Source organism: Centruroides vittatus, unplaced genomic scaffold (assembly GCF_030686945.1).
Source record: "Centruroides vittatus isolate TY-2023 unplaced genomic scaffold, ASM3068694v2 contig_426, whole genome shotgun sequence".
Classification (NCBI taxonomy): domain Eukaryota; kingdom Metazoa; phylum Arthropoda; class Arachnida; order Scorpiones; family Buthidae; genus Centruroides; species Centruroides vittatus.
The window spans coordinates 414,241-423,626 of record NW_027122232.1 but is presented as its reverse complement, the minus strand read 5'-3'; the positions used below and the strand labels follow the sequence as shown (position 1 = coordinate 423,626).

At 33.5% G+C, this 9,386-nt stretch overlaps 1 protein-coding gene across 1 annotated transcript; it reads left to right on the top strand.

The window, feature by feature from the left end:
• The first annotated feature begins 208 nt into the window (after positions 1 to 208).
• Positions 209 to 718, top strand: LOC136976907 (uncharacterized). The gene has a single exon (XM_067272277.1). It carries the CDS (start codon positions 209 to 211, stop codon positions 716 to 718), a length of 510 nt encoding a protein of 169 aa, XP_067128378.1.
• Positions 719 to 9,386: the final 8,668 nt, after the last annotated feature.

The following is a 9,386-nucleotide window of genomic DNA, read 5'->3' as shown; positions in this document are numbered from 1 at the left end:
TAGGATGGCACATATTAATTTAATATCAATTAAATTAGTTGAAATTCGTTGAAATTCGTTCGAAGTGAAATTAATCGATTTTATCGAATATTTATTGTCTTTTACGCAGCCCTGAAAATGGCTGTTGCCAGTCCCAAGCCCGGATAAAGGAGGAGGGTTGGCGTCAGGAAGGGCATCCGGCCGAAAAACATCTTGCCAAAACTACATGATGAGTCTCAGAAACTGTGATAGAAGGAGAACTAGGGCGTACCCTGTAGGCGACGCGCAGCTAGATCGCCCTAAAACTGCGAAAAGTGGGCAAGGGCTACCTCACCAGTGGCGGATGAGGTTAAAGAAGCAAGCCCTACATGAGAAAAAGGTGTTGAGAGTGGGAACACTGAATGTGGGAAGTATGACGGGAAGAGGAATGGAGGTGGTGGATATGATGCGGAGAAGGAGGATTGATGTACTGTGCGTGCAAGAAACGAGGTGGAGGGGAGACAAGGCGAAGGAACTTGGAGATGGATGTAAATTGTTTTATAGCAGTGCAAACAGGAATGGAAGAAATGGGGTTGGAATAGTGGTGGCTGGCAAGTGGAGGAGCGAGGTACTAGAGGTGTACAGGAGAGGTGATAGGATGATGCGAATGAAACTGAGTTTTGGAGATGATCTTCTTGTGGTGTTTAGTGTGTACGCACCCCAGGTAGGATGTGCAACAGAGGAGAAAGAATGTTTTTAGAGTGAATTGGATGAAGAAATGAGGACACTGGAAGGAGGGGAGAGAGTAATTGTGGGAGGCGACTTCAATGGGCACATAGGGGGGCGGAACATGGGCTATGAAAGGATCCATGGAGGCCATGGGGTTGGGGAACCCAACAAGGAGGGGGAGAGTATATTGGGTTTTGCTGTGGCTTTTGATCTGGGGATTGTGAATTCGTTTTTCACCAAGCAGGACAGTCATCTGATAACTTTCAACAGTGGGCCTCATAGTTCGCAGATTGACTATATCCTTACTAGACGAGAGCACCTTGCGACGGTGATAAACTGTAAGGTTATACCAACAGATCAGGTATCGGCGCAACATCGGTTGATGTGCATAGACATGAAGTTAAGAATGTATAGGAAAAGTGGAAATACACAGATGAAGAAAATCAAGTGGTTTCGTTTGAGGGAGGAGAGGGCGAGGGCGGAGTATGTGGAGAGGGTGCTGCTACAAATCTCGCAAGAATGGGAGGGGGTGCAGGACTGGTGGGCATATAATGCCCAGGCTATCAGGAACTGTGCGGAGGAGGTGCTTGGTGTAACATCTGGAAAGATTAGGGTGCAAAAGGAAGGTTGGTGGTGGAATGAAAATGTGCAACAAGTTGTTCAGGTAAAGAAGGAGGCAAAACGGAAGTGGGACAGGTCACGTACTGAGGAAGATAGATTTGCGTATAAAACGGCAAAGCGTGAAGCTAAGAGAGTAGTGGCACAGGCAAAGGCAGGAGCATATGCGAATTTATACGAGGAGTTGGATACAAGGGAAGGACAGAAGAAAATATATCGTTTAGCCAAAATCAGGAATAGGGCAACGAAGGACATCTCGCATGTAAGGCAGATCAAGGACACAACGGGGACGGTCCTTCGAAGGGAGAACGACATACGAGAAGGATGGAGGGCATACTTTGAGGGACTTTTGAATACAGAGAATGAAACAAAGAACAGAGAGGAAGGAAGCCAAAACATGGGCATGGTACAGATGGTAACCAGAGAAGAAGTGGAAAGGGCCCTAAAGAGGATGAAGAACGGTAAAGCGGAGGGCCCGGATGGAATTCCTGTAGAGGTGTGGAAGTCATTGGGGAGGAAGGGCATTGACCTGCTATGGGACCTATTCAAAAAAGTCTTTGAGCAGGAGGAAATACCTAACGAATGGAGAGAAAGTATACTTGTACCTATCTACAAAGGAAAAGGGGATGTTCAAGAGTGTAAAAACTATAGAGGAATAAAGTTGATGTCCCACACGATGAAGATTTTGGAAAGGGTTTTAGACAGAAGGTTGAGAGCAGAGGTGACCATTGCAGGAGAGCAGTTTGGATTCATGCCAGGACGGTCAACAGTCGATGCCATTTTTGCCCTTCGGCAAATGTTGGAAAAATATTGGGAGAAGCAAACCCAGCTGCATATGGCATTCATTGACCTGGAGAAAGCTTATGATACGGTGCCTAGACAAGAACTCTGGAGGTGTCTAAGGGAAAAGCTAGTTCCTGAAAAGTATGTTAGATTGATACAGGAACTGTATAGGGATGTGGCCACAAAGGTTAGGAGCTGTGTTGGAGTGTCCCGGTGCTTCAAGGTGGGAGTTGGTTTACATCAGGGGTCAGCACTGAGCCCCTTCTTGTTTAACATGCTGATGGAGGTGATCACGGACGGGGTCAGAGAAGAGGCGCCTTGGACCATGTTGTATGCAGATGATATCGTTCTGTGCGCCGAGACTAAAGAGGAGCTGAGGGTTAAATTGGAAAGGTGGTTGGGCACGTTGGAAGGGAGGGGCTTGAGGGTGAGTAGGAGTAAAACAGTGTATATGTGTAGTGGGGAGGTGGATGGTGCCCGGGAGAGGGATCTGGAGTTGAGGGGAGACGTATTTCGCAGAGTCAATACCTTTAAGTACCTGGGGTCAACTGTGGCGGAGGATGGAGGTGTGGATAAGGAGGTGACAGGCAGGATTCAGGCTGGCTGGAGGAATTGGAGGGATATGTCAGGTGTGTTATGTGATAAGAGGGTGCCGCTTAGGTTGAAAGGGAAAGTTTATCGGGTGGTGGTGAGACCAGCTATGCTGTATGCTATTGAGACTGTGAGCTTGAGGAAAACCCATGTCAAAAGGATGGAGGTGGCGGAGATGAGGATGCTCCGCTGGATGTGTGGGGTTACGAGAAGGGATCACATTCGAAATGAATGTGTGAGGGGGACTGTGAAAGTTACGAACATAGAAGCAAAGATACAGGAGGCAAGGTTGAAGTGGTTTGGTCATGTGGTACGAAGAGAAGAAGAGTATGTGGGAAGAAGGGTTATGCAGATGTCAGTGAGGGGGAGGAGGAGGCGGGGACGACCGCGGAGACGGTGGATGGATCTTGTGGCGGAGGACTTGAGAGGGAGGCATCTGAATGTGGAGGCAGCCCAAGACAGGGAGCAGTGGAGGCGACTCATCAGAAACAGCGACCCTACATAGAGTGGGAAAAGCTGAGGAAGAAGAAGAAGAAGAAGAAGAAGAATGGAGTGATGGCACACTCATGTGCCACTCTTGTTGTATTGTATCAATAATTATAAAGTTTTAGAAAATACTCTATTAAGTTGTTCTCAATGTTCTAAATTAACACATTTGACTGGTTTGGCATAAGTCGTTCAAACTTTTATAAATTTAACAAAACTTGTACGGGAAATTTGAAATGTGAAGACTGCAAACTAGTGAACTCAAGAAAGGACAATCTAGAAATAACCACAGACTCAGCAAATAGTCCTACAAATGGTGGTTTAGGCGAGTATTATCAAACCTTCATAATATTTAACAGTAAAACTTTTGAGTTTACTCGTACTTATTACAAGTTGTTTTCCACTCCAACGAGAAACATAACCCGAGAAACTAAATGAAAAAACTTTTAATGGAGATTTCAAAACAAAAAAAAGAAATTACAAAATTCGATTTTATCATATAATTTCAATAATATACAAGTATGAATTTATAGCAGAGAAGTATGAGTACGTTTAAGAGTAAAGTTTCTGAGTTACGTCAAGAAAACAGCAATCTAAGATCTAAACTAAAGTTTTCACAAGATCAAATATAAAATCTGCAACAAAATCTAGTATTTAGAAACTGAAGAGTACCAGAACTACAGGATAAAAATTTAATTGATATTACTTACAAAACTTTATTTTTGTTAGAAACTACTCCATAGGATGGATACACTTCCTACCATCACATTTGACTACACAAGTTTATGAAGACTTCCTGTAGATTCCCTTATCTTACCTTTCTGAAGACAACAATGCTTTATGGCAGGGGTGGCGAACCTATGGCACGCGTGCCCAAAGTGGCACGTAACAGAAATCATCTGGCACGTAAGGTATCATATGATTTCTGTCCTTTTCAATCATCCTTTCTGTTTATCACCTGATCATACTTTTTTAATCAGATTTTTTACATTTATTCGAATTAAAGCGTATTCGTTTAATTTTTTTAAATATCGTTATTCGAAGTCTAAGACTTTGGCACGCATTAACATCTTTGAAGCTAAGTATGCTTACAATATGGTAGGCGAACTCAAAAAGGTTCGCCATTCCCTGCTCTATGGGATCCAACTAGATGGTGCACCAGCTCACTTCTTTTTCCTAGTGCCAAGTTTGAGTGATTTCTTCAGGCATCGAGTAATCGGGAGGGCAAATTCAGTTCCTTGGTTCATTTAATTTCCTGATTTTATAACTTTCGACTTCTTCTTCTCTGGATAAATGGAGAGTATGGTGTATTATAAACTATTGGAAACAAAGGAAGAACTCCCCATTCGTATAATTTTAGCTTTTGATACTTTTAGAGAACAAGTTCTTTCGAGAGAATGCGAATAAACGTACTCTTTGTCTTTGTACTCTGTATAATAAAGTAAGTGGTCACCACTTCAAATATTTATTGTAAATATGAAAAAACTATCAATCAAATTTTATTTGCTGTACTATTTGTACAGTACCTAGTATATATTTAGTATATATTATCCCAAGTCCACCAGTAGCCGAGTGGATTCAAACCTGACCAACGGATTGGCTACATGGACTTTCCCGGGTTTTCTTTGCGCGCCTAATAGTTAAATAGGGACCAGTTTTCCATAGAAAGTCCTTCCTGAAGACACCCCTCTTGGAAGATCGCCCATGTGATGCGTTGTCATATTCCATCAAACCAAACTTCTCTACTGCAGACGTTTTACTGCACGCTACACAACAGTAACTATAGAACTAGAGAAAGATCAGTATTCATAGATCTATCTAAAGCCTTCATTCAAAAGAATACATCTTCAACTTCACGATAAGAAACTATAAATTTGTGAGTTAAGATATCACTTTTGTAGTGACTCATGCCATATCTGTCAAACCGAAGACACTATATCAAGATCATTTAAAGTAAACAAGGAAATACTTCAAAAATTTATTTTAGGACACATATTTTTAACATCTGTATTAATAATTTATTTAAAATTATGTCGGAAGACAAAATTGCATGCAGACGACATTGTAATTACAGACTATTAGTTCTTCAAAAATAAAAATAAACGATCTACTAGAAAAAACTAATTATATAGACAAGAATAATCAAGTAACACAAAGAAAATAAAAATAAGAATGTAAACAAGACCAGCAAAAATAAACCTCGGAATATTGATTTCACGTACAGTACTGCATTCAACTTTAAACAAATTGCAATTTTTTAAAACAGTTTTATTAGAATCATAACAAGTTAAACTATTTAGATTGAGTGTCTATTATCAACAAGAAAAAAATTATTTAAATCAGTGCATTTTAAATTGTTTTCTTCCAACATAATTTGGTTTCACACTTACAATTATAGTTTTAAAATACAGGTATTAAATAATTCCATTAATTTTTACAAGGTACGGTACAAATATTATATAACAAACAAACTCTAATAACAGCTATAAGTTTCTAAAACTAAGAAATGATGCATGCTTTCTTCATATTTTAGTATATAAAAAAAAGAACTCCTGAGATATATCTCTCTCTGTATTTGAAAATCAGTATTCATTTATCAACTTATAAAATACAGGAATGCCAAATCTGTCTTAAGGAAATTGACCATTACGTAAATTTCGAATATCAGATTAAGAATATTTTTTACTAATATTTGTTTAAGTGTTTTCGCACAAGTTATAACGTATTACATACATAAACTTTGGAAAGGCCAACGATCAGTGTTTGGTTTACATAAATATATAAAATAAACAAATACGATTAAATTTTTAGTCAAATGTACAATACATTTGTAGATTAAGCAAAAATATTTGTCCAAAAAGTGAATATAACGGTGGCATGAATTTAAGAAAACGGATATATAGCAAATAAATGAAGCGAGATTAGATTATCAAAAAAATAAATAACGATAAATCATATATTACTTTAAAGTCAACAGCAGTGAGTAACTAAATTGCCTAGTTCTTATTTGGAATTTTCGTACTTCAAAATTATATTTGAGTTATAACGGAAAATATCCTTTTTATTGAAGTTATAAGCAAGGTACTTTAGATGACCTGTCGAAATTTAAACTTGTTTCGATAAGGCACTGATTTATGAAACCATTAAATGTTCGCAGAAGAATGATATCCTTTCGAGGAAAATAAACGTAGTTAAGAGAACAGAACAGACTTTTAAAGTTGTGAATTTTCTAAAAAGAGGGTAAAAAGAAGACAAATTTTAAGATGACAAACAAATTAGGACACATTAAATGATTAATTTAATCGAATTTTATTACTACTGCATGACTTACTGCGGACTAATGGATATTTTCTTGTAAGTTTGCTTGTGAGATTCCTGTTGCAAAATACATAGCTACAATTAGATTAAAACATGTGAATTCTCTTAATGCGAAAAAAATAACAAAAGAAAAATGTATAATGAATAACGACACATAAAAGTATAAGTGAACTAACTAACTAATGTTTCTCATATCTTTCGAAATGTAATTATGTTAAGATATTAGATCATTTTGAGAAATATATAATGATTAAGTGGTATGCTCTGACAATTATTCAAAAATCGAATTAAATCATATGAAGAAAAGAAATACAAACTGAAAATAAAATCAGTAGGAAGTATTCGGAGTCAGAACGTCGTCTATCGCTTTGTTAAAATTCTTTGTAATTTTGATTGCTTTAATGATAAGAAAGAGTTTATATTAAATAATTATATATATATATATTTATTAATTTAGTTTAAAATGACAATAAAATAAACCTTTTAAAATAAATTAAAATTAATTTTAATTACTAAATGTGTACCCTTTACAACGTTATCATACATACGGTAGAAATGATGCGTTTAATAACTTTCAAGCATCAGTTACTTTATTAATTTCATTTTTCTCTTAATATTTACATATAAATTACTATCACGAGCTGAAATATTATAAAAATTTTAATAAAAAGAAGAGAAATTATTTATAACCTATAAAATATTTATTAAAAATAAAAAAATGATATCTTTTAGAAGAGTTTTAAATTATTCAATAAAATGTAAATGAAAAAGGGAAAGTTTTAGAATAAATTCACAGTGTTAGAATAAGAGGAAAAAATAAATCAGTTATGACGTCAAAGCTGACACTATTTGAGAATGATTGGTTAATGCTTTATTTAAAAATATCAATAGATTATTTCTGATTGGTTAAGTAAAAACTATTTTAATCTCTAAATACGCAAAAATGAGTTCATTCAAAATTTTATTTGTAATCATAAAATAAGTTGGAAAAATTATTTTTATTTATATTATAAAAACTTTCTCTAAAATATCGAATATATTTACAATAACTAATACTCTATATATTAAAATAAAAGACATTGTTATTCTTTTATTATTGATCCATTATAAAAGTGGCTTGATAATATAATTTATTTTAGAAACTAAACTATATATGTTTTATCATGATACATTATATGTCCAGTTATTTATAAACTTAATAAACATGCTTAATTTGAAAGCTTTTTTCGTGCCTAAACTTCTCCTTTAAATAACATCCAAAATTATTTTGGCATTATCTTTTGCAGAACCTGTGTAATTTTTATTTCTTTTTACACCCTTTATTGCAGAATATATGTATATGTAATATATTTCCTTAAATATCTCTGTGAAATTCTTTTATAATTTTAGCAGTTAGGAAATTCTTTCATAAATTCCTGACCTTTCCAACAGCGATAATTAAATTAAGTTGTAATTTTAATTAACTTTGCTGTGATAAATTTAAAAAAAATTACTAATATGTTTACTATTTGTTAAGGCATTACTTTTATTTTACTAATTGTTTAATTTGGATAAATGCAAACAATTAATATGAATCTAAATTATGATATTTGAATTTTATTTTCTGCTTCACTATAATTATAGTTTTACCTAATTAGCATAGGATATTTCTATTCTACAAATTCTGTTTTTTTGATCGTTTCATTCATAATATTCCGTCAATGACGAGATTGTTGAATTCTATTCGAATTATTGTTTAATGACGCATAAATCAAATATATTAAATAAATAAATACAGGACGTGTATTTTGAGAAATTTATCGTTGAATACATGAAATTATAGGAATAAAATATTGAATATTTTATACTAATTTATTTAATATAATATCAAGTAAATAAACGAACAATTCTTCCTGTAATTTCGAGCATAACGTTTTGACTAAAGAATGCTTCTAAGCAATTATTTGTAGAAAAATTATTTAATAATTTATATTTATTTTAAAACTAGCATTTTTCTTAACTTGTTTGATTTACTTCTCAACTTTATCGTGATTTATTGCAATTTTATATTTAAAAATATTTCTTTTTTTTTAAAGAAAAATAATAGTATGTTATAAAATAAGACTATAAAACATAATTTATCGTAATTTTTATCTTTAAATATTTAAATACACAATAAAATATTAAAGGCTTAATATATTTCTATATAGTCTCTTTTCGACATATTCTATAAGTTTTCTTTGATTTTAATACTAAAAATTGTTAGCTTAAGTTATTGATAAATATGTTAAAAGTTGTTTTCCGTTATATGCTTAATATAAAATATATTTCCTTCATCTTGAAATTTAAAACAAAGAGAATAGCATTAAATATTTGATAAAGTATACATTTGATCAGCTTACTATTTTGCAATTATTTGCAGAATAAAGTCCGCTATTGCTTTTATGATATCAACTATTCTACTTTGAAGTTCTCAGAAGAAATGAATTTAAGTGTTTTTACTTTATTTCATGTTTTTAAAAGCAAATTAAAATAGTTCTTTAATAAATATTTAAAATCAGTGCATTTTAAATTGTTTTCTGTTAACATTATTTGGTTTTACATTTACAATTATAGTTTTATGTAATTGCATTAATTTTTAAAGTATTTATTTTAAAATCTCTTTCTTAAAAAAAAATTGTATATTTGTAATTTTCTAAAGAGAGAGGTTGAAAACGGATAAAAATTACTTGAATTAATTAATATTATAAAACTATTAAACTATTAAAAACTATAATTATTATATTTTACGTATTTGTAATTCTTGAAGCTTCACCTCAACTTTTTAAGTCATTTTAAAACTAATTTATAATATAACGTTTTGTAGATTATTATTTTAATGTAAAAATACAACGTAGAATAGTTCTAGTGCGCATGACGTTATA